We start from the raw sequence: 23,346 nt of genomic DNA, 5'->3' as shown, positions 1-23,346 counted from the left end.
CAGGAAAATAAATTGTCCCTGGCTGTGTACCTGCATGTGAAACCACTTATCATCCATGCTTTTCACCTCGAGATTGCGGTAAACCTGCACTCTCCTCCAACCGTCAACAATGTCATGAAATTTCCACCATGGTGCAGACGCGACAGTACGCTCAAAAAGCCGTCAATGGCGCTGCCAACGGCCATGCCAACGGGAGTGCTTCAGCCGTAGAATCCAGTAACAACAAGACCGATCGTTCTAGATGGAGGCTCCTGGACGAATCAGGTCGACATACCTGGCACTACTTGAAGACGGATAAAGAAATCGAAGACTGGCCACAGACGACGGCGGACAAATACAATCTGGGGTTGCCCACAGTATGATCACTTCAAGTATAGTTGCACATCACACTGCTAACGAGCCCAGGATCTCCCTGACCTACCACCCGCCTCAACACCCTCCGACGCTATAGACAATTGCATGACATTCTACTCAAAACTGCAACTTCCTCCCGGAGACTGGGCCTGTGAATATGGCGGACCTCTCTTCCTCCTCCCTGGAATCGTCATCTGCTGGTATGCGACAGGAACGTCAATCCCACCTGAATGTCAAATCGAAATCACGAACTACTTGTTTGCGAGGCAGAACAAAGATGGTGGTTGGGGTCTACATGTCGAGGGACACAGCTCAGTCTTTGGCACTGCCATGAACTACGCCATCCTGAGAATCCTTGGAGGCAGCGAGGAAGAACCGCGTATGATCAAAGCAAGAGGCAAACTACACGCAATGGGAGGTGCTGTCAATGGTCCCCACTGGGCAAAATTCTGGCTGAGTGTACTGGGTGTCATGCAATGGGATATTGTCAACCCAGTCCCCCCGGAGTTATGGCTACTCCCGGACTGGGTCCCAATCGCTCCCTGGAGATGGTGGATTCATATGCGACAAGTCTTTCTACCGATGAGCTACATCTGGTCGAAGAAATTTGTCATGCCAGAGACCGACCTTGTCCGACAACTGCGTCAAGAAATGTTTGTCCAGCCTTATGAAACGATCGACTTCGGCTCTCACCGCAATTCAATTGCTCCAGAAGACAACTATCACCCTAAAACCTGGCTGCTCCACCTAATCAACTTCATCCTCGTCTGGGTCTGGATACCGCTGTTGAGGTCAAATTCTATCGTCGAGCGAGCAGAAGCATGGGTCTGGCGACTGGTTCAGTACGAAGACGTGAACACGGACTACTCTGATCTGGCACCAGTCAATGCTCCCATGAATACACTAGTCTGCTTCATCAAGGAAGGCCCCGACAGCTACTCCTTCCGCCGCCATCTGTATCGTCTAAACGACTACCTGTGGGTCAATAAGGAGGGAATGCTCGCAAACGGCACCAATGGGGTACAAGTATGGGATACAGCATTCACCATCCAAGCATGCGTGGAAGCCGGCCTGGCTGAATCACCCAAATGGAAACCCACTCTCACCAAAGCACTCGAATATCTCGAGTCCGAACAGATTCGCGACGAAGTCGCAGATCGTGAGATCTGCTATCGGCAATCCCGCAAAGGCGCGTGGCCATTCAGCACCAAAGTGCAAGGTTACACCGTATCAGACTGTACGAGTGAAGCGCTGCGTGTCATCCTGCTTCTACAGCGCGCACACGGCTACAAACCTGTCCTCGATGAAAGTCGTCTCCGCGACGCTGTCGACGTGCTTTTGACCATGCAGAACAAACACACAGGCGGCTTCGCCAGCTACGAACCGCAACGAGGCTCCGAGTACCTGGAGATGCTCAATGCGGCAGAAGTATTTGGACGCATCATGGTAGAATACGATTATCCAGAGTGCACGACGGCCGTGGTGACGGTTCTTTCTCTGTTCCAGAAATACTACCCTGACTATCGCACCGACGAAATCAAGAGAATCAAGGAGACTGCACTCCAGTATATACGCAAGGCCCAGAGCGAGGATGGGTCCTGGTACGGAAGTTGGGGCATTTGCTTCACGTACGCCGCCATGTTTGCCTTGGAATCCTTGGCCTCGGTCGGTGAGACATACGCCAACAGCCCTCGGGTGAAGAGAGCATGCGACTTTTTGATGTCGCACCAGATGTCCGACGGCGGATGGGGCGAGAGTTACCGCTCATCCGAGCTGAAGGTGTGGGTTGACCACGAAAAGTCCCAGGTTGTGCAGACTTGCTGGGCTGTCATCGCCTTGATGTACGCGGCATACCCTGACAAGGAGCCCATTCGAAAGGCATTGACCATGGTCATGGGCCGCCAGCAACGGAACGGCGAGTGGCTGCAAGAGGCCATTGAGGGAGTGTTCAATTGCTCGTGCATGATCACCTATCCTAATTACAAGTTCTACTTCCCCATCAAGGCGCTGGGCATGTACAAAGCTAGATGGGGGGACGAGAAGTTGTTATGAGTTACGAAGAAGAATATGAGCATCTAGGCGATGGGCACACCAGCCACTAGATCAATTACCTTCCCCATTATAATCCTATCGAAAAAGGCCATGTCCATGATCTGTGATATAATCACCATGATCCCTCCTCCTTCTCCTTCAGTGCCCAGTCGAACTACCAGCTTTAGCTAGCACGATTGTCCGTGCTAGTGTGCAGCAGTCCACAGTCACACACTTCTATACTTGCAAGGTTCTCTTTGTGCCCCACCACGGTGTGCACGCCCCGTACCAAGCATGGTACTCAGACCTCCCGTCTTGTTGGAAGGTGGCCCTAGCCGCGTCATGTAGCGCCTTCTTTTGCAGTTGGCCTTTTCGCGCAACAGGTTGTGGCAAGCAACAGTCAACGTGACCTTGTGCAGACCCGCCGGCCACTGTTTGCGACAATGACTCAAGTCGTTGCCTGAAAAATCGCGCCTCGAAACCTCGATCGGCTGTCGAAGGAGAATCCTCCTTAATCGTAATTTGACATCACGAATGTCAGAACGATGAAAGCCGGGAGCCGCTTCGAGAGGTGTCCCTCTGGAGCCTTGTGCACCTTTGACAATCCCAGGGATCCATCTCGGCCGCGCTAGAATTTTCATCGGCGTCGATCGCTTGTCCTGGGAGTCGGTGAAATTGGATGACCTAGCTGGCCAGTGCTGGTCATGTTGAATGGGCATCGTTGCAGATGTCACCATAGTGTTGTTGTGGAAAAAGAGATATGAAGCAGTCTAATGCGGTGATTTGACTGCATCCAGTTGTTGTCTCAATCGGGATCATCGGTCGCAACATAGTAGCCCTTGGAAGGATCTTCGTAAACAAAGGTCGTAACTGCACTGGAAATACTTTGACTTGAGCCTGGCGAGTCCCCACTCTCACCAGACTCAGTGCTGGACTCTCGCTTTACGTGGTAACTGTGCTCCTCTTTTCCTGATGGATCCCCGAAGAGCCAGCTAGGGATGGTCTCTGCGTGAACTCCTCTTTGTTTGACTGTTTCAAACATTTTCTCAAGCCAAGTCGTGGCATCAGTACGGCCGATCCGTTGGAAGTAGATGTAAGCGAGGTTGGCGGGAAAGTTCACAATATTGGCACCCCATGCTCCCATTTCCGGTTGTAAACAATAAGTTACCGTCCGACATATGTTGGCCGCGTAGCGTTCGGCGTTGAGTAGATCCCTGAGCGTCACTGGCTTGATCGAAGGGGGCAGCTTATGACCGCGTAGTTCGATGGCCTGAATAATATCATCGGCCACCTCAGCCAAGACCAAAGAAGCAGCATAATAAACCACGCGGGCATGCACAAATAGATGATTTTCAAACCAAAGGTCGGTTCCAAACGGGTAGTCATCGTTGTCGTTGGAATCATGCTTTTGCACACGAGGCGTAGCTCCTTTCTTGGTGCCGTCCCGCCATCGATCCATGTGCACCTGAACAGTCTTGCACTCTCCCAACAGTTCGACAAGCTCGTCTCCAACATCGGAATTGCTTTCGCGAAGGATGTCGAATTTTTCCATGAGACCCGGGATCGTAGTCACACTGTCGACCAGACGGTCGAAATATGTCTTATGGCGTTGTTGAGCCCAGGGAATCGTGAGCCATTCTTCGGTCGCCAGGTAGGTTGATTTTCTCTGCAATATTGCAGCGTATACTGTCGGAATTCGAGAAGCAAGGAATGGGTGATGAGCATCCCAGTGCTGATGGCGCTCTGGACCTCGAAGCTCGATGAGCCGAGCAGCGCCTTGGGCGTGTGCGACCCAATTGAGGGAATGCAGTCCTGGACCTTCAAAGAGCTCGTATAGTCCAAGCAACATGCAAGCCATCAGGATGTGGTCCGAATACATGCGTGTTGGGTCGATGAGTGCTCCCTGTAACTCTTTCAAGGCCCGACCATAGACCTTGCTACTTTCGCGTACAAGACGAATATCGTTATTGGCCTGACCGACTCTCGATATGCTCAAAGCGGAAAATGCGTCTTCAAGAGGTCGCTCTTGTTTCGAAACCTTTTGTATGAGTTCGGTCCAATTCATAGGGTGGCCGCAATTGAGCAGGAAAGCGTCGCGAACCACACAGTCGCCTTGTGGCATGTACAGATCCCAGAAGAGGCTTCGACATTGTGACTGGACGGCACACTGGTTGAGAGATCCGAGGATAGGAGTACCGATGGATCTCGCGTAAGGAAGGAAGACGGCTTTTTCAACGGCTTTGCTGGCAGGATGTAGGATGAATGTCCTGTCGCGTTTGTACCCTCCACAAACATATCCGCTCGAGGCACATTGGCCGCACACAGGACGCTTTTGATCACACTGGCGAGCTGGGGTAAGCAACGAGTTAGAGAACGGTGGAGGACTACTTACACCTTTCTTGCGGCGCCGGCAGGTGCTGCAACCTTTGCTTTTTCCCGGAACACCCACCATGTTGAATAATCATTTCCGTGTCTAGTCCAATGATGGCGGAGGAATGCCGGTATCAACTGGATGGAGCGCGCAAGAAGTAGCCGAAAAGGTCTCCAGTGAGGTGTTGGAGGACGCACATTCTGCGACGAACAAATAGGTAGAAGACGGATAGCAGGCGAGGGATGCTGGCAGGATAATGGCCAGATGCAATGGGTAGAAGGGAGGAGAAGTCTGTACAAGGTTGTAGTTGAGCGATACTTCTTTTGGCCTGACTAGCAGAGGTGTGTGTGAAGGGGTCAAGAAGTTGAAACTGCGCTGCTGTGGGTGCAAGGGTGATGCAAGTCTAGGGTAGCCTTGGGTAGGACAGTATTCCGTAAAGTCGTCCAGGCAAAAGGGCAAAAGAGATGTGAGGGAAAAGCAACCGCGGCGGGGATGGGAATCTAAGAAGGAGAAAAGCCACCGATGGGCGCCGCTGGCTCCGACAGGTCCTGCGCATCTCTGCAAATGGGTTTGAAGGGCAATCTTTAGGAAGTTGCCGGCTTGGATTTGGCACTAATCGGCCGTCGGGACCTATAGAGCAACGGGATGAGCAGCCTAGGGAGCCTAGTGCTGAGTCTACTGACCGTCACATCAGTCAAGCCACCGCTATTGAAGGTCCAAGCACTAAGTTGCAGCGACCGGCAGTGTTGCAGGCCTAGAATATTTGAGAAAGATCCGAGCTATAAGCGGGATCGTCCCAGCGTATCATGCCTAAAGCGGTGCCGATGTGCTTTTAGTGCCCTGGCCGAATCATCCGGGCGTCCCAACTATTTGAGCCACAGCTGTGAAAGTTGCGGGGGCCAAACTCAGGGACGCCGGGCGGTCATCTCCAAAGACTCCGGCCGGCTTGTTGAACTTAACTGAGTCAGCTGGGGCGTTTAGGCTTCTTCAACGCGACTCGAGTACTGAGACCACAATGCGACGTCACTGTCTGTGCCCCACGCTTCGAGTGCCCGAGCGTTGGTAAACAACCAAAACACGAGGCCAGCGCTTTAACCAGTAACCACTTCTCTTGAACAATATTCGAGTGTAGAATACTCAACTAATATTTCTTTCAGTGTCCTATGACTACCTGCGTTTCTTTTGTACCATGCATTGTTTATGACACGCCTCCAACTAATGTCGACACCGAGTCATCATGAACCATTCCCAGCTTGCCGATCTCCTCGCTAAGACGATGCCTCACAATCCTTCCTCCGGCTTCTCCAATCGGACTGCGCATGAGACAGCTACCCTGTCACCCCGACAGAAGTTTCAGTCACACGTCCGCACCTTGAGCGATGATGGTTCTCTCGCTTCTCGAGACACGCCATCTCCACGAAGATCACCTGAACAACTGCAACCTGTTTCAACCTTGCGCGTCAAGAAGAGTGAAAGTCCTCCTCCACGACATCCTGCCCGACCAAGTCCGGTTCACAGACACACAGACTCAAACCTCAGCACGATTCGTTTCGAGCCTGACTTCGTGGTAGAAGAGCGGGAAGCCTGGGCAAAGCCGTCACCGCTTAGAATACGGAAACGACCGTCCAACGATATCTACCTTCTTCAACCTCCCGAAGAAAACTCTCCAGTGCGTCAACCTAGCAAGCAGAAACTGAAGCAATTTGGTCCTCTGCCAGATACGGTAGACAGTGATGGAAGACCCAAGACCCGCCATGGATCTGACCCGAGTCGGTCGAGTCTCACACTTGATAATCTTAATGATAATGGAGAAGAAGAGCAGAGGAAGAAGAACTCAAGGTTTGCTGAGGGCAGCATGAACAATAGGTCTACTGGGGTATCCTCAACGTGGCATGAACATGGTTCGATTCTCTCCGGTACTGAATCTGACAATGAGTCCACTCCGAGACCATCTCCACAACGTTCTTCGATCGACATTGACGAATTCAAACCACCGACTGTCACTCCCGGTACCTTGAAACAACGCCTGTTCAAGATCGGAACCGCATTCAAACCACACGAAAAGGCCACCAAAGCTGATGCAGCGCCACCCAACGAGAAGAAAAAGAGGGGCTTACGCAAGAGTATCTCCATGTGGAATATAGGTCACAAAGGTGATAAGGTGAAAACCCGTGGGCCTTCGACGGACGACCAGACACTAAAAGCGCCGATGCCAACCGAAACAGCTGTGCATGACCCGAACGTAGAAGTGCTCAACGAGCGGAAGAGACGAGCTGAAGAAGCGTACGCCGTACAATTCGGCACTAAGAGGAGGAAGTCCACCGGAGGTCAAGTAGTATTGCCGGATCTCGCAGCTACGGCACCAGCCCCAACCGACATTCCACCCCTACCGGTGCACCGGTCGTTGAGCAAAACACCCACAGGTGCTCGACGAGTACGGAGGCCTTCTGCAGTCTATATCAACACCGACTCTGAAGTGTCTGATAGCCACAGCGACATCGACCACCAGAAGCGCCCGAGCCTGCGTGAATTGGAGAAGGAGAACCAACAACTCAGAGCAATGTTGAAACAACAGCAAAACCAATCGCAACCACGACCGAGTGATGCTCTTGTCACTCGAACAGTCTCAACTTCCGCATCTGCACATCAGCTGGCTAACTCGGAGAAAACGCAAGATGCCACTTCTCGCAAAACATCCGGCACCAGAAACTTTTCGAAACCAGTTGTGAAAGACGTTCCACCTCTCCCTTTGGTACCCGATCGAGTCGCTCTCAGGACTTTAAGCAACACAAGAAATCAGCCCAAGAACAATAACAGCAACAATGTGCAGAAACCCAGCACCACAATTACCGTCGAACCTAATAATGACGATGCCCCCATTGCTCTGGATGTCAAGAAGCGACCTCGAGCACCAAGCGCAGGTGCTGCAGGTTTCCTTCGACCAGTCTCGATGATCCTGGAGGAAGATGAAGACGCCGGGGAGAACAAAACGCCTACTCCCAGTCCGAGGCGAAGAATGCTGGAACCGAGCTCCATAGAGAAAAGAAAGGTCCGAGATCAAGTTGCAGTGCAGATGAAGGGCATTAGAAGGGAGCAGTGGGAATGGCCAGACGATGTGTTTTGAACCGTTAGATGTTGGGCATCATGAAGAGATGAATAACGAGGGTGACGAGTGAAGATTGAAGATTGGGGACGTGAAAGCCTGACGGAGCACCAAGGGTGTATGGATGTGGATGGTTCAAGGTGCATCGCCAGTGTGGGACAGCATGGCATACTCTTGTAGCGGGTACACACGCGGTACCAGTCCCGCCACAGCAACAAAAATCAGTACAGAAAGAGGCTACACAGCTTCCTCACATGAACAAAGAGACCGTATTGGATTTTGCAGACCAACAGAACGGAGCAACAGGGGTGGCCAAAGGAACAATTGTTTTGGTTTTTCGTGGTTTTGTTTGTGCAGGAAACGAGGACATGACATAGCGTCCTGTCAATAGCTTTGAATACTTTTGTAGCGAGGTGCTTTCTTTTGAGCTGAGTTTGAATGAATATTGCAGCCATTCACTGATAATGCTTAATTCTTCGCACAGTAGAGAAAGCTGCGACGTTGACGTTCGTGTTTACGGGTCAGGAGGAAAAAGGTTGAGTGGGGTGAAATATATTTCCAGCTACTAACCCAAAAACTATAACTCATTCCAGAATGTAGAATAGCTGTGACCGCTTCTTGCGGGGACAGTTTTATAAGCCGTGAATCAATTCGAGCTGCGAGTGAGGACCACGTGTAGACAGTAAAAGGCAGGTTATGTTCAGACTCGTGATAAGACAGGGAGGTAGAATAACAAAATCGCCAATTGAAGTGTCGTATAATCATTAAACCGATAAAGGAGGTCAATAGTAGGAGAGGGCTGCTTGCGAATGTGATATCACCCGCATGTACTGAGGATGAGTAGAGACGCCGAATTGATGTCGGGCATGAGTGAAAGGATTGGTGGTCATTTAGGTCCAGTACCAACCGCCTCGCCTTGGTCGTTCAGAGTTGTCTTTCTTCTCCTCCTTGGGTTCTGGCGCGTCATATTCCTGAGGGATATTGTCGTTGACGAAGGCGTCCACATCAGAAACAATATGCTGGGCTCTGGGGTCCGCGCTCTGCTCTCCGTTGGGTGGATGGTACCCTAAGCTCAGACGACCTTGAAACTCCTCAGGGTCAGGAACCAAGGGCCGTGTACGTTGAAGGCGATCTTGATCTGGAGTCGAGGACGCGTATTGTATATGCTTGTCGACGCCGTTTTCGTTCGGAGTCTGTGGTTGAGCAGACTGAGCACGGGGAATGTTCCTTACATCCACACTCTCGTCGACCTCTTCAGTTCCATCGGCGAATCGTCTCTTGGCTACACGTTTTGTCTCGATAGAACCGTCAGGAAGAGTACGCTCGGATGTTGAGGTAAGCGTGCCGACCACATATTTAGATGAGCCACTTTCGTCAACGGAGCTGAATGAGCTCTCATAAGTGTATGACGACGATGAAGAAGTCGAAAAGGATGGGGCAGAGTCTTCTGCAACTGTCGGTGCCTCGAGCTGATCCATAGGTTCAGGTGCCGGTTGGTTCGACGCTTGCTCGAACCCCTTCGCGGTTTCTTCAACAGCGGCTACGATTGCGTCAGCAGCAGCGAGGATGCTACCAAACACCGGGTATGGTGCAAGAGACTTAGTGGCCTTGTCAATGAGATCCTCAACAAAGTCGTCCTCCGGAACAGGCTCTGGCGTCTGGACCTCATCAGGTCGTTTTTTGCTACCCCATCTGCGCTCCTTTCGCCATCCGCAGGGGTCTTTCATTGATGCAGCGCTCTCTGTCGACTGAGTATCGGCCAGCTTCATCAAAAGACCGTCCTGGTTGAATCCCCAGCGAGAGCCTAGAGTGCCTCGATGGACCATGTCGTGGATCCAGGTGCTCGGTGTCCGCCAAGTCGAGTAGTCCCTATCCACCATCTTGCCGGTCTGCTGTAGACTAAGCAGATCCTCAAACGCATCTGCCCATGGGACTGCTTTTGCCATCTTCTCATCGACGTCGGAGTACCACCTTTCGAAGAATCGAGGCCGTGAAATCTGTAAGGGTATTCCTTCGGAATGTTGTATCCTGACTTTGAAGAGCCGTGGTTGGGCGGGGTTGCAGAGGTAGATGGGAGAATACGGGCTCAGCATCAACCACGGGATGGTCTGGTCAGTATTGCTGAAAGGGTCCATACGACGGCTTCCAAACATTACATAGGTGGTAGGCCGAGCCAGGTATGTGCCGATACCTTTGATCAACTCTTGACCGTCGCTGGAAGCCTTCTCCTTCCGTTTTCCATCCCAGCCGATCGAGGAGAACCACGAGGTTGATGGTTTGGTGGAAGTGGAGTGATCGGTTGTCTCGAATACTTTGGCATCCTTTGTGTTTTTGTCTTTCTGGAGTAGGTCATACGCATCGAGCTCGGTCTTCGGCTGTCCCGCCTCATCGTAGAGAGCCGGGCATTTTGATGCATTCCGTTGAGGCTCTTCGCCATTCAACGCAGGACATTTCGCTGCACTTCCTTTAGTCCACCAGGGTGATGTGTCCGTTGATGGCTCCTTGGAATCTGTTGTCGCCTTCCAGGTCTCGTTCTTGGCTTGCGAGAATTCTTTCCTAGAATCTTCAATCTGTTGCCTCAGTGTCTGCATGTCCTGCTCGAACTGCCTCTTGAAATCGTCGTGGAACTCCTGTTTTTGCCGCATCATATCCTGGAGTTCGTCCCTAGTAGACAGGCCGAATGAATTGGCCAAGCCCTGGAACAATGATTGAAATTGTTCATCGGCAAAGCGACGGAAGCGAATGAACTGGTTGTCACTGTCCTTGTCGGAGCGAGGATACGGCGTCTGGTAGGTGGGGAAGGGATCGAGCGGCGGAGGGATGGATGTGTCTTTCTCGTGCGAGGGTTGTTCGGGCATGACGGATGGAAGACGCTGAGTACGAAAAGCAGAAAGACTAGACGGAACAAGAATTCATTTGATAGGAATTTGATACAAGAATGCGAAGGAAGATGGTGCATGTAGGCTGCCTGGATGAGGCATTCGATGATGCTCGATGCGGGGAGATGGATATCCGACGCGTTATGCAAGATTTATTACTCCATGGTCACTTTCTCGAAATCCCGCTCATTCGCTCACGATAAGTATCAATATCCAGTTGATGAAGATCAGCTATGATGAACATGACTTCGACATACTGTACAAAAGCGTCATCTTTGTTCATAACTTAGCCCTTGATGGTACCTTCTCCCACGCTTCAGCGAATCCGCAATTGCGTACCCAGTGTGGATCACCGGCTTCAACCGAATCGATGGCCATATGGACCAATTTCAACCACATATCGTCTCCTTTGATGGGAAACACGTCGTCTGACTCGCCCTCGTAAGGTTTGCATGCTTGATGGCCGTGTGCTATGGCTCGAACCAGCTTGCTTGCGTGGCCATCATCCTCCATCTTGTCAACGCGTCGGGCTACCTCTTCCCACCCATCATTTGGTCGTCGAGGCCTGTAATCCTTGATCTCGTCCATCAACAGTTCCGGGCTTCCTCTCGAAACATACATGGCCAAATCCAGTCGGCCTTTCCACTCCAAAAGTCTGCACTTGTTTTCTACACTCAACCAGGGCTCATCAATGAACGCTGAGAAGAATATTGAGCAATTGACGCAATGCATGTAGAAGAAGTCGAATTTGATTTGCTTGTCTGGACGCTGTGCTGCCGCTGCGAAGTACACAGTTGCGTTGATCATTTCCGCTGTTTTCTGTTGCAGCTCATCAGGACTCACTCTCCATTGGGCAGCGAGGGCATTCATCTCGTCTGGGGCGCGCACGAACACGCCATCCCTCAATTTGTTCCCATCTTCGGATTGTGGCGAATTCACCAGCTTCTCGTTCTTTCGACCCTCATGAATGAGTTGTACCAAGCTCTTGGATTCCGAGGTCTCACTGGCGGCCTTCTCGCCAGCAAGGAGGAATTTCCCTGTCCAGCCGTCATGTATGGCGGCTTGCGCCAGCGCCTCAACGATGATGGCTGGCTGCTTGAATTCCACGCCGAAGCCGAGATGGATCAAGGGGTGCAGAAAGCCAGCGAACATTCTAACAAGCATGCTCTCGGCGTGATCCCCACCAGCAAAGACGTGCTCATTCAAAACCGTTTCCCACCCCTTATCTTCCATCTCCTTGCGGAAGAAAATCTCGTAATCATGGAAGTATTGTTCTTGGCCCAGAAAGTTCTTGAACTTGGCTGGGTCGGACATTTCCTGAACGTTCTGTTTCTCAACAGGAAACTGCGGCCTTTGATATCCCTTGTTGATGTCAAAACCATGTTGAATCTCATCAGGTGTAGCACCCAAAGCGAATATCGTCAGTAAATGATGAGCGATATGATTATGGAAGCCACCCCTGTTGAAGTACATGTGGTACCTGTCATGATTCTCTTGCAGGAGTTGGCTTCCGATCTTGGAAGACTCCAACGTTATGTCTGGGAGATGATAGACCCCAGCCTGAGCCGGATCTAGCTCGATATGAGCCGCGGTCGCCATAGTTCGCCGAGCAGGAGGCCTCTGTTTCCGCCGAAGAATGTGTGCAGGAGAGGTCGATAGGCGTAATCTGTGCAATGAAGACGTCAGAGCTGGAAGCCGAGGTCTTGACAACATCAATGTGGCTGTGACTGTGCTGCAATGATTCTTTGTAACTCGTAACACCATCAGTTATCAGGCAGCCTGTCACCAGGACGACGTAGAATGAGGTCAGCACACATGGCGGTTAGCCAATAGGAGGATTCCGGCAGTGCATTAATCGAGCCACCTCGAAAATCCGGGGAGAGGGGAAACCCTCAGATTGCCGTCGATTTGTAAGCGAGGATCTGGTTCTGGTGGCTCACCATCATCGAAGTATTGGCAGCGATTGGGCTGCATGTTCTCCAGGGTAAAGGATGACTGCGCGCAACCGAAGGACTGGAAGGCTGAAAGCTTGTGATCCCTGGGCAGATATCAAGCACTATGCAGGCTTGATATCTATCACGTCATCATACAGCCATCGCTCATATAACACAATGGAAATCGACATACGGTGTTTGCCAGTCAACCTAACCACCACAGATGCCCAATTTCTCTAGCAGGACGAGTGTTCGATCGGTCTCCTTACTGCTTGGGATGCTTGCTGGCGGGAAGAAGATGGATTCTGCTCAACTTCCACTCCGACATTATGTCCCAGCAAAGCCCGATGGGCCATTCCCGTACTCGGCAGCAGACCTCACACCTATGGACGCGGGAAATGATACTGGCTTTTATGGTCCTGCTCGCTTTGTGACACATATTGATGACAATGCCATTGTGAATCTTCGCGGGTATTATGATCAGGTTTTGCCTCGAAAGGGACGAATTCTTGATTTCTGCTCCAGTTGGATTTCTCACTATCCGCCCGAGCTCGAACAGGCGGCTGCCTCAGGAGAATTGGAGATAGATGGGACGGGAATGAACAAGGCGGAGCTGAGCAAGAACTCGGTGTTGAAGCATTGGTCTGTGCAGGATCTCAACGAAGACCCTGAGGTACGGATACCAGGCTCTATGGAAGGGGGACTCGACGCGGCGACTTGTGTGGTGTCTATTGATTACTTGACAAAGCCGGTGGAGGTACTGCGGAGCATTCGAAAGCAGACAAACAAAGGTGGCAAAGTTCACTTGATCATCTCGAATCGGTGCTTTCCCACAAAGGCGGTTGGTCGATGGTTGAAGGTGGACGAGGACGACAGACTGGACATGGTCGGCGATTACCTTTGGTGGAGTGGATGGCGTAATATTGAGATTCAGACACTGGTAGCAGGATCATTCATGAGAGATCCTTTGTGGGTGGTAAGAGCACAGAACGAACCTGAACAGACTGAGCAAGACAAGGCGCAGACACAGTAACAAGGCTGGGTCGAGGGGCCCGATTGCCAGATGATTGGACAGGATAGGGACGGACCTGCCGGGAAATCATCGGTTGGTGCCTAAGGGCAAGTCCCATAAGCTTCACGACCACCCCAATAGGCGTCACGAACCGCGACTTCCCGCTATATCATTTCTCTCAACACGTCAATAAAGAGTCACGACATGTGAATATAGAATCAACACTTTCTTTCCCACCCAACGCCGTTTCTTTTTCTTTCTTCATTATCCCCCCGCGACTTCATCTCCCAATTCCCAATCATGTCCTCAACCTACCTCTTCCATCCTCCTATTATTCTCTGGATCAAGTTGTAAACCTCCTCTTCATCATGGCAGAGTCGAGCGGGATCGAATTTGTTTGGTATATCGTCTTTGGGACCTCCCTTTCCATCCTTACTGTCTTCATGATCTTCCTCATCGTTGATCACTTCATTGAATATGCCAAACGTGCCGAAACCGAGAACGCCTCAGAAGCCTGGTTGCGGATCTTCCATACCATGTCCAAAGCAAACCTCCTCCCAACTTACCCTGTAGCAATGCCAGAGATCGGTCCCAAACCGTCAGAAACTTACGAGATGGCGTTCCTCCTCTCCAAAGTCCTTCTTCCCGACCTGGTGCCAGCTATCATGGATATGGCTGAGTTCTGGGCTGATGTTCCTTTGGCAACGAACATACACGAGATGCGTGTCACTGAGGAGAACGCGGGATCGGTCTATCTCGTGGCTGAGATTCCAGAAAATTTCCCACCAAAAGGCCTACGCAGTCTGACCTTCTCTGTCACTTCTCGTGATCAGGGATTCACCAACTTCGAGCAGTTTCGTCATACCTACCATCATAGCCACACATGGTTCGAAGTTGCTGTTCTACCTGATGACGACGAGAAAGATACTGACCAAGAAGAGACCAAGTCTCCGCCTCTGGGAAAGTGGATCATCACCAACATCCATGCAGACAAGGAATGGGAAACTCATACTGTCACATGGAGCTGCAACGACGAAGATGAAGAGATTAGCGAATTCGTGACAAGTCTCCAACCTGGCAGCAAGATCGCCATCACCGCATGGGCAAGATATCCTGCTTGGGTCAACAATGTCAGAAGTGCCAGGATCGACTGTCAAATCCCTGCCGTGAGGAAGCTCTGAGATTAAACTCTACAAATCACCGCCTGTTTTGCGGAAATGATAGAGGTTCAGAAGAGCAAGGCGAACTTTCAGTCTGTTTCATACCGGTGAGCATATTTGTCTCACTAACAGATAGCTGACCTTCTAGTAGGCTTTGCCGTCGACGAAACACGAATAATCGACTTGCCCACACGAGCTTTTAATCGGCTGAGCTGCGGTCTACCAGTCGAAGTTGCTTTGCTAGCCCTACGACTTGACGACCAACGAATGACGAACAACAATCCTATTGTGCTACATTTCAATATCGATACGCGACAGGGAGAAGGAGAAGACATAATGGAAGCTGCCCATGTCTATCATTTTACAGGTGGCTTCAGTGAGAATGCGGGGCTAATAAAAGGTGATCGAGGTGAGGGCTGGAAGGAGTGGACTGTTGACCAGGGCTCATGGTTCATACAGTGATTAATTGAGTCACCAATAAAAGTTTTGTCTCTGCTCAGAAAAGGAATTGTTCTCGTGATTCAGAGAAACGGCAGCCATTGATGATTTGGCTCATAGAACCGTGTATGGTGATAGTTAGACGTCACTATCCAGCGCGGCCTCTCTGCGACCCCTGACTTCCCTGACGAGACCTTTCGCTTCCTCGACTTCATAGCCATCCATGCACAACTCCTCAGCCAATTTCTCGGCACGGTCCAAATCACCCATCTTGACACTCCATCGCGCAAGCCACAGCCGCGCCTTGGACGTTGTGGCCGTAGTGCCCGTGCCAAATCCATCATTATCTCCAGGCTCTTGGTCATCGACATTGTCCATAGACGATTCCAACGGCGAAGACGACGACAGAATCTCCGTATCATCGTCACCTTGCCCTTCCACCACATCATCATCGAGACTCACGTCGGCATCTTGACCAGCCTCAGCCCTCATCGCAGATACTCTCGCCCTGCGCTCATCCGTCACAGCACTGGCCCTCGCCTCTTTACGTTGTCGCTTTTTGAGAGCTTTTTCCGCCTGCACCACGGACTTATGACTCCCCCCAATTTCCTGCGCGACACACAATTCCATGTATCTCGCGGCATCAGCCTCGCCGGGTGCGCCCATCCGCTCATAAAGCAAGGCGATCTGGTACAATGTTTCTGGATCGAGCAATTTGCGCGGTGTTTTGCGTTCCTGCTGCTGAGACTGCGACGGCTTGCTCCTGTTGGCGAAACTCGACTGCGGCGAAGAGTCTCTCGTGTCGTCGAAATACGTGCCTGCCACCAACGCGCGTTTCTGCGCTTTGATAGCTTGATCCAATCTGTCCATTTTGGCATAGCATGACGCCACGGCTTGCCACATCTTAGGGTCATACGGCCTGAGTCCGGCAGCGCGTTGGTAATAAAACAATGCGTAGAAGCCCATGTCTAGCACCTCGTAGGCTTGGCCGAGACCGTACCAGGCTCTGTAGTCCTTGCGGTTGACGTCAACGGCGCGTCTGTACGATTCGATGGCCGCGTGTGTGTTTTTGAGTTCGATGTACTCGTGGCCCATGAGTGTCCAGGCTGACAGGAAATTGCGGTCTAGAGTCAAAGCGCGTCGGAAGTACATCACCGCCTTCTCGTGCTGGGAGCATAGGGAGTAGTAGTTGCCCACGACGCAGCATGTTTCTGGGCGGAATTTGTCGACGGATGTAGCGAGATGGGCCAGAAAGGCTAGCTTGGGCCGGTCCGTCATCACGTACAGGATATTCGAGTAGTGGTCTAGTCCGTCGAGACGGTGCGGATGGGCGATTAGGAGGTCTTGGAAAATTGAGGCGGCGGTTTCGTACTCTTTAGCGTGGTAGTGCAAGGTCGCGAGCTGGGTGAGAAGGAAGGTTGAGGTTGGGAAGTAGCTGAGCAGGGTGCGCAGGTAGCTTAGGGTTGCGGACTGATCGGTCGTCGAGAAGAGGTCGACTGATGCGCAGGCTTGGTACATTATACTCATGATGTTCGTTGGGAGGATGGATGGGGATATTTGTGCGCTGAGGTCGTCGACGGATGATAAGAGAGAGGCAAGTTCTTCCCAGGCACCCCAGTGGTAGGGGTTGATGCGAACGGATCGGAGGAGCCATTGCTGCGCCAGATCTTCTTGTCGCGATTTGGAAAGGACGACACCGTATAAGTATTCGAGCCAACCTTGTGAGCGCTTTTGCTGAGGATCTGTCGCGTCTCTGGCTCGAAAGTATGCTTCCAAGCCCCTGGCCAGGGCTGAAAGTTCGCGGTTTGTAGTCTGTCCGCCGTCTGCAGGCCCCAGTACCATCTCCGTCTCTTCATCTTTGCGTTTCTCGCCGCCTAAGTATCGAGCATACAGTGACAGGAACAGGGACTTTTGGCTGAGTCGGGGAAAGGGGTTGACTCCAGTCGAGTCGGCTTGCCTCGTCTTGCCTTTGTGTCGTGGCGGTGTAGACGTGGGCGTTCGACCTTTGGGACGGTCAAAGATCGCCAGACCTCCTGCTGGTATGGCTGGCGGTAGAAATACCGCTGCACATCTATCAAACTCTTTCGTGTCGAAGAATGCTTTAGCTAGCAGATATTTTGTGGCTTCCTTCGCTTCTAATGCCGCCTCTTCAGGATCGTCGTAACTCGTAGAAAATATGCGATATGAGGATTGAACATTATTCGTATCGTACATGCGGGAATCGGAATCGTCGTCAAGGTCATTATTTTCGGGTAGGGAATTCAACAACTCTGCTGCCCTGAGTCAGTCAGCTTGGATGTAACGTGAATCAGAGTCCGTTCGTCCTACCATTTTGCTGATTGATATAAACATCGCTCCGAGCATTTTATGGACACTTCGGTGAGTCTGTCTCGCAGTTCTGACACGACATCTGGGTCAATATCTCCAGCCAAGCTCTCATTTTGTGATTGCGACACCATATTGCATGGCGCAGTCTATTCCGCTCGAGCAAACGTTGCCTGACCGCTTTGCGAAGTGGTAGTCGTTGTTGAAGTTTCCTATTATTTACAAATGCTGAATTGGAGAACGCGTCGCGGGGAAGAACAAGCGCGAAGTGGGCACCCAAGTGGCACCCCTTAGAAATTGTGGTTTAGTGCAGCCTTGTCATTGTCACTGATGGCATTATCGGGACCCTTACAGGACGAGACCGAGATCAAGCATGGTGAGTTCATAGAACAGCATGCATGCTCGATTACACAGAATAGAAACTATTTTTCATATACCGGGTCATACTCCAGACCAGAGTCCAATGCCGGTCAGAGTCTACCGGACAGTCAACGCATCCACCAGATCTCGTACTATAGTCGCATGGGATACACCAGATGCAAGTTCTTCAAGCACTAGACCACTTTGCCCGCTCTGTGCCCAGACTGCTGATAGTACCTCTCACGACAGGTACACCATCAGACTAAGCGCGAAGGGCACCATTGCCAGCCACGAATGACATTCGTAGCTTGCTGCAACACTCGAGGAAGTTGCAGAAGCCGTCGTTTGACTTGCCGTGCCTGTGGCTGAAGCACTCGAGCCTTCACTGCCTGCAGTATTGCTTGCGCTCGTCCCTGTCGTGGTCTTGGGTGCCGGAGAGGCCGCCGTTGGGCTGGAGACTGTTGATGTTGCACTTGTGTTGACGGAAGCACCCATGGCTGTGATCAGTTGACCTTGGCTGTATATAGTCTGTGACAGAAGCGTAAGCCAGAGTTCCATGACAAGATTGATTCATACTCACTCCGCAAGCCCCAAAGATATCGATATCGCTCAAGGCTGTACTTTGGTTTCGGCATGTAACAGCAACATCGTAGAAGCACACCGAAGCCATCGACAGTAAGCTGGGCGCGCAAGCACAGCTGTAGAAGGATGACGCAGTAGCTGAAGGATCAAGGCTCAAGCAATCCGACTCAAAGTTCGTCAAGATCGAGCACGAAGAGCTATAGTCGGTGCATGCAGCTGGTTGATAGGTTGGTACGGTCGTGGTAGGATTACTCAGGACAGGAGTGGTGGGTGTATATGTGACATAGTCGTCGCACCACTCATTCCAATCATCCAAGACACTAGTGTAGTAGTAGTCATACTGGTCGTTGAGATAACAAAGCCGGTACTCGCTTCCGCAGCTACGCAGCTCGATTAGTACTGGGATAGGTCAGCAATGAGGCGGTAGGACTTACTCCACGATATCGTCAACAACCGCCTGCTTGCAATAACAGCCTTCAACACTGGCTGTGTTGGTTGTCTGGGCAAAGCACGAGTCGATGGTGGTGCTGAGCCGATCACAGGCTGTCAATGAAGTCATGCTCGCCTGGGAAAGGCAGCCGTAGGAGTTGTTCTGGCCATAGACAACCGCGATGAGTAATGCCAGCACGGTCCCGCGGATTGAAGCACCCATGGTATCGTAAGGCTGACGGTCGTGTTTTTAATGACCAATATTGCGAGGAAGAGTATTCTCCTGGGCAGGAATCTAACGCTTACAAAAGTCGTGTCAAAGGCAAGACTCTTCGGAGAGGAACAGTTGCAGCGCCTGGCGGCGTACATGTAGAAGTACTTCTCATTATTGACGGCTTTGACTTCTTGTTCCTGTTCTCTGCATGCACGTACCTTTCTCCGCCTTTGACTTCGGTGTGGACGTTTCAGCTGAGGATCCGGAGGCGGCCCCGATCATGCATGTCCGGAGATCCCTTGGCGCCATTGGATGGGGTGCTCATGCGTGCAATGCCGGAACGGGCAGTAAGCCACAAGCCTTGATAGCCTGTTATATGGCGCTAGCGAAATGAGTACGAGGGGTCCCTGTCTAGGTCTAGACAATCAGGCTGAGACATGGACGCAGCCGGCCTGATTGTGAACACAAATGTTGCGGGAGCCCAACAGCAGAAAAGCGTGGTGGAATGAGTAACTGGCCCGGTTCGGGCGACATGCATGCTTGCATGCCAAGTGCCTCAGGCCTGTCACGAAAGGATGCCGGTTCTAGGATTGACTGGTTTTGTGGCTGGCTGGTGTTGAAGGGTTGGTGTTTTAGGCAATGATGAGTTTATTATTTGGGGTGACGCGAAACCTTGGAGTGTCTCAGCCTCGTAGCCGCCACCTACTCCTGAGGCCTTCAGCCTCGTGACAGTATGTTACAGCCATACTATCTGATGTCGTGGAATCCGCCATCATTCACCAGAAGACTGCCATTCATATAAGAACTCTCATCACTCAGTAGAAAACTGAGCACATTGGCTTGCTCCTGGGCGAACGCCATCCTTCTCAGACCAATCTGCTTGCTGACACCAGAGTCCTTGTTTTCTTGTGTTCCAATGGTGCCTTCCTTGCCCATACTATGTTCGACCATTTTCGTCAGAGTCCAGCCTGGGCAAAGTGCGTTCACACGGATGCCACTTGGACCATAGAACTTTGCACCGTTCTTGGTAACTCCTATGGCTGCATATTTGCTGGGTGTGTAAGCAGCCAGGCCAGCCGCTTGAAGTCCCGAGATCGAGACGACGTTGGCAATGGCTCCCCGCTGACCCGGAATCGTATGTGGGCTTTGCGGAAGAAAAGTGATCTCCCGAGGCTGCTGCATTCTCATTTGCAATGCTTGATACTTCTGGCATAGCCACAGTCCTCGAGTATTGATAGCATAAGTCCTAACAGCAATAGTCAGCCAATTTCCTTCCCGAGGGCGCCATCCCTTACCTCTCGAAGAGTTCCGTGGTAATACTTTCTTCCTCGGCCCATATTGACTCACAAATCCCAGCACAATTGGCAGCGTAGTCGAGACGACCTGTCCATTTGGTGGTCGAAGCAATAGCATCCTTGACCTGCTCTTCTTGGGTAATGTCGACCTTGAGAAACTTGCTGCGTACATTCCACTTCTTTTCAACCTCATCCGATACCCTTGATCCGTCCTTCTCATTCATGTCGATGACGAACACAGATATACCACGGCTAGCGAGTTTGTGAGCAGTGGCTTCTCCAATACCACCAGCAGCGCCAGTGATCATGGCCACTCTCCCAGCCATCCCAGCCATAATCAGTCTAAATGATTACACGATGGCACCAATTCCCTTGAACCTACCGTACTGCGCAAGGCACACCTGAACAAGAAGCAAGTCTCTGATTCAGGCTATATAAACGTACTACAGAGACCGGGACCTGCCCTGCCTGCCCCGTCAATGCCGTGGAACTGGATTATCCACGGGTTTACCTTTCTTTCATCAAGCGGTGCGGAGAAGAGTGAGAAGAGGAGGTTCGGTCCCACGATGTACCTGAGCTGAAGATGCCTACGTCCTATCACGACATCGCAGGCAAATCTATAGGCCTGACTCCGCACTCCCCGTGTCCCTCGGGAGTCGGTACGGGTATGCAGATAACCGGATCCCTCCAGCCAACGGTCCCCAATCCCCGCACTGCATTCCATGGGGTCGATGAGAAGAGTACACCCATTTTGGTCCTTTATGACTGCCTATCAACTTGGGGCTTACGACTGATTGGCTATGACGGGCGGCGGTCGGCCTTGCATAGTCGATCGTGCATCTCTGGACGTCTCAACGTTATCTCTGCCTGGCGCAATTGCAACCCCAAAATCCTGAGACCTACATTCACATATCATGGCATTCTCCTCCTCATTCTCGGGTTGGGGACTTTCCCTTGTAGCATACCAAGATCGCTACAACCGACAAGGCAACGGTATATATCTGGGATCAGTATGGGCGCCTTCAACAGAGGTTATGCTAGATCTCTGCACGGATTTCAGCTGCAAGCGGCTATCACCCTCTGTTCAGCATGGGCATTTACACTATTTGGTGGGTCCTGGGGGTTCACATCCACGGCTTCTGTGGCTGACACTGAATTTTCAGGATACGACCAGGGCGTCCTTGGAGGCTTGATCGCTCTTCCAAGTTTCCTCAAAGCCAACCATATCAACCCAGACAATGCTGATCTGCAAGGCACAATCGTGGCCATCTATGATATCGGGTGTCTGTCGGGGTGTATTGTCGCCGGCTTTGTTGGCCAGAAACTCGGCCGCCGTCTATACATTGTCATCGGCGGTGGCCTCATCATTGTCGGAGCAGGATTGCAGGCTGGGTCACATGGCAGCAGCTACTTGATAGGCGGCCGTGTGATAGCAGGCATCGGAATGGGTAGGTGCAATTCCCAGAATACCTCAGCATTCAAAAGCTAACCCCCTGTCGTCAGGCCTCACAACAACGATGGTGCCCATCTGGGTCGCTGAAACGTCGAAAGCCAGTTCTCGGGGTGCTCTCATCGCCGCCCAGCTCACAATCGTCATCCTTGGTTTGACTATCGCGTACTGGGTAAGAAATCCCCCGAGAAGTATCGCAAGTGGTCGGGCTAACGCTTCGTAGTTTGACTATGGCATGCTTCAACACCAACCCAACACCGAGGCGGTATGGCGACTGCCAATCGCTTTCCAGGTCGTGTTTATCATACTCGCTTGGGCCACAATATTCTTTCTGCCCGAGTCCCCACGTTACCTCTATGCAAAGGGCGAGATAGACGACGCTGACGATATCATGGCTCGAATTTACTCCGTTCCTGTGGACAGCGCAATAGTCACCAAGCACCGCGCCGATGTCTTCGCCACCCTCGAAGCAGAGAAAGAATACAAGTTCAGCTTCAAGAATCTTTTCTATGACACCTCGCCCGTCAATACAACGTGGAGACTCTGGCTGGGCGTCCTTAGCCAGCTTTTTCAACAGATGGACGGAAACAATATTGTCTCCTACTATGCGACATACCTCTTTATTCATTCTCTCGGGATGTCTCAAAACACAGCATCCATCACGTCCGGCGGTGTGACACTACTTTTTCTTGGTGGTACTGCTACCACGATCTGGACAGTCGAGCACTTGGGCCGGCGCACTGTCATGCTTTACGGAGCGATCTTCTGCTCCATATTTATGATCTTATTCACAATCGGTCTCGGAGTCAACACGGACCACTCGCTGAAGCTAGCGGTAGTGAGTATATTCCTGTTTGAGTTCTTTTTCGGTGAGTATTTCTTTCCTCGAAGATCTGTCCCGTAGAAGCGCGAGACTTTCGATACTTCCCCTGTTCTACCGGTATAGCATCTAGACTGACCGTAACCAGGCGCTTCGTGGTGCCCACTGGTATGGGTGTACGTACCGGAGATCGCTCCTCTACATGTCCGACACGTGGGCACAAGCATGGGCGTATTCACCCAGTGGTTCATCACCTTCATCGTGGTCAAATTCGGCCCGATGGGGATACAGGACATTGGGTACAAGTTCTATATCCTTTTCTGCGTGTTCAATGTGCTTGCCATCGTGTTTGTGTATTTCTGCGTCAAAGAGACGAAGGGACTCAGTCTGGAAGAGATTGATGTCCTGTTCGCGCGGAAAGAATACAAGCATGTGCTGCAAGCCCGTCTTCGAGGAGATCCTGAGGCGACAGACAAGAAGACTGCACATGGGCGGGAGCTAGTCGAGCATGAGACAGTTGAGCAAAAGTGAAAGGCTGTGGGATATAAGCAACAGGATGACCTGCATTGGAATGGTGTATAACATGGCT

General features: G+C 51.5%; 11 protein-coding genes across 11 annotated transcripts; 5 read left to right on the top strand and 6 right to left on the bottom strand.

The window, feature by feature from the left end:
- Positions 1 to 7: 7 nt before the first annotated feature.
- Positions 8 to 2,896, top strand: EDD37DRAFT_503390 (lanosterol synthase). The gene is made up of 2 exons (XM_062813519.1): positions 8 to 356; positions 406 to 2,896. Exons 1-2 carry the CDS (start codon positions 129 to 131, stop codon positions 2,404 to 2,406), a joined length of 2,229 nt encoding a protein of 742 aa, XP_062667924.1. The 5' UTR covers positions 8 to 128; the 3' UTR covers positions 2,407 to 2,896.
- On the bottom strand, positions 2,799 to 5,119 carry EDD37DRAFT_503356 (uncharacterized protein). The gene is made up of 2 exons (XM_062813518.1): positions 4,778 to 5,119; positions 2,799 to 4,726 (listed from the first exon to the last, which is right to left on the bottom strand). Exons 1-2 carry the CDS (start codon positions 4,835 to 4,837, stop codon positions 3,191 to 3,193), a joined length of 1,596 nt encoding a protein of 531 aa, XP_062667923.1. The 5' UTR covers positions 4,838 to 5,119; the 3' UTR covers positions 2,799 to 3,190.
- Positions 5,120 to 5,584: 465 nt separating this feature from the next.
- EDD37DRAFT_636882 (uncharacterized protein) lies at positions 5,585 to 8,314 on the top strand. The gene is made up of 2 exons (XM_062817011.1): positions 5,585 to 5,854; positions 5,914 to 8,314. The coding sequence occupies exon 2, from the start codon at positions 5,994 to 5,996 to the stop codon at positions 7,878 to 7,880; it is 1,887 nt and encodes a 628-aa protein (XP_062667922.1). The 5' UTR covers positions 5,585 to 5,854; positions 5,914 to 5,993; the 3' UTR covers positions 7,881 to 8,314.
- Positions 8,315 to 8,320: 6 nt separating this feature from the next.
- On the bottom strand, positions 8,321 to 10,854 carry EDD37DRAFT_503465 (uncharacterized protein). The gene has a single exon (XM_062813520.1). It carries the CDS (start codon positions 10,715 to 10,717, stop codon positions 8,750 to 8,752), a length of 1,968 nt encoding a protein of 655 aa, XP_062667921.1. The 5' UTR covers positions 10,718 to 10,854; the 3' UTR covers positions 8,321 to 8,749.
- Positions 10,855 to 11,017: 163 nt separating this feature from the next.
- Positions 11,018 to 12,337, bottom strand: EDD37DRAFT_658981 (uncharacterized protein; the record flags this gene model as incomplete). Its single annotated transcript, XM_062819010.1, has 1 exon — positions 11,018 to 12,337. The coding sequence occupies one exon, from the start codon at positions 12,335 to 12,337 to the stop codon at positions 11,018 to 11,020; it is 1,320 nt and encodes a 439-aa protein (XP_062667920.1).
- A 361-nt stretch (positions 12,338 to 12,698) lies between these two features.
- EDD37DRAFT_503350 (uncharacterized protein) lies at positions 12,699 to 13,878 on the top strand. The gene has a single exon (XM_062813517.1). The coding sequence runs from the start codon at positions 12,896 to 12,898 to the stop codon at positions 13,703 to 13,705; it is 810 nt and encodes a 269-aa protein (XP_062667919.1). The 5' UTR covers positions 12,699 to 12,895; the 3' UTR covers positions 13,706 to 13,878.
- A 44-nt stretch (positions 13,879 to 13,922) lies between these two features.
- On the top strand, positions 13,923 to 15,349 carry EDD37DRAFT_636879 (uncharacterized protein). Its single transcript, XM_062817010.1, has 2 exons — positions 13,923 to 14,936; positions 14,996 to 15,349. Exon 1 carries the CDS (start codon positions 14,053 to 14,055, stop codon positions 14,863 to 14,865), a length of 813 nt encoding a protein of 270 aa, XP_062667918.1. The 5' UTR covers positions 13,923 to 14,052; the 3' UTR covers positions 14,866 to 14,936; positions 14,996 to 15,349.
- On the bottom strand, positions 15,350 to 17,823 carry EDD37DRAFT_667864 (anaphase-promoting complex component APC8). The gene is made up of 2 exons (XM_062819311.1): positions 17,611 to 17,823; positions 15,350 to 17,560 (listed from the first exon to the last, which is right to left on the bottom strand). Exons 1-2 carry the CDS (start codon positions 17,739 to 17,741, stop codon positions 15,421 to 15,423), a joined length of 2,271 nt encoding a protein of 756 aa, XP_062667917.1. The 5' UTR covers positions 17,742 to 17,823; the 3' UTR covers positions 15,350 to 15,420.
- Positions 17,824 to 18,186: 363 nt separating this feature from the next.
- On the bottom strand, positions 18,187 to 19,300 carry EDD37DRAFT_503339 (uncharacterized protein). The gene is made up of 3 exons (XM_062813516.1): positions 18,984 to 19,300; positions 18,548 to 18,929; positions 18,187 to 18,495 (listed from the first exon to the last, which is right to left on the bottom strand). The coding sequence occupies exons 1-3, from the start codon at positions 19,199 to 19,201 to the stop codon at positions 18,208 to 18,210; spliced, it is 888 nt and encodes a 295-aa protein (XP_062667916.1). The 5' UTR covers positions 19,202 to 19,300; the 3' UTR covers positions 18,187 to 18,207.
- A 639-nt stretch (positions 19,301 to 19,939) lies between these two features.
- On the bottom strand, positions 19,940 to 21,037 carry EDD37DRAFT_684031 (3-oxoacyl-reductase; the record flags this gene model as incomplete). The annotated part of the gene is made up of 2 exons (XM_062819859.1): positions 20,488 to 21,037; positions 19,940 to 20,438 (listed from the first exon to the last, which is right to left on the bottom strand). Exons 1-2 carry the CDS (start codon positions 20,820 to 20,822, stop codon positions 19,940 to 19,942), a joined length of 834 nt encoding a protein of 277 aa, XP_062667915.1. The 5' UTR covers positions 20,823 to 21,037.
- A 414-nt stretch (positions 21,038 to 21,451) lies between these two features.
- Positions 21,452 to 23,288, top strand: EDD37DRAFT_667862 (MFS transporter; the record flags this gene model as incomplete). Its single annotated transcript, XM_062819310.1, has 5 exons — positions 21,452 to 21,596; positions 21,651 to 21,935; positions 21,991 to 22,109; positions 22,161 to 22,806; positions 22,906 to 23,288. Exons 1-5 carry the CDS (start codon positions 21,500 to 21,502, stop codon positions 23,286 to 23,288), a joined length of 1,530 nt encoding a protein of 509 aa, XP_062667914.1. The 5' UTR covers positions 21,452 to 21,499.
- Positions 23,289 to 23,346: the final 58 nt, after the last annotated feature.

The sequence above is a fragment of the Exophiala viscosa genome, assembly GCF_022695815.1.
Source record: "Exophiala viscosa unplaced genomic scaffold EDD37scaffold_9, whole genome shotgun sequence".
Taxonomy (NCBI): Eukaryota; Fungi; Ascomycota; class Eurotiomycetes; order Chaetothyriales; family Herpotrichiellaceae; genus Exophiala; species Exophiala viscosa.
This window is presented reverse-complemented; position numbering and strand designations above follow the sequence as displayed.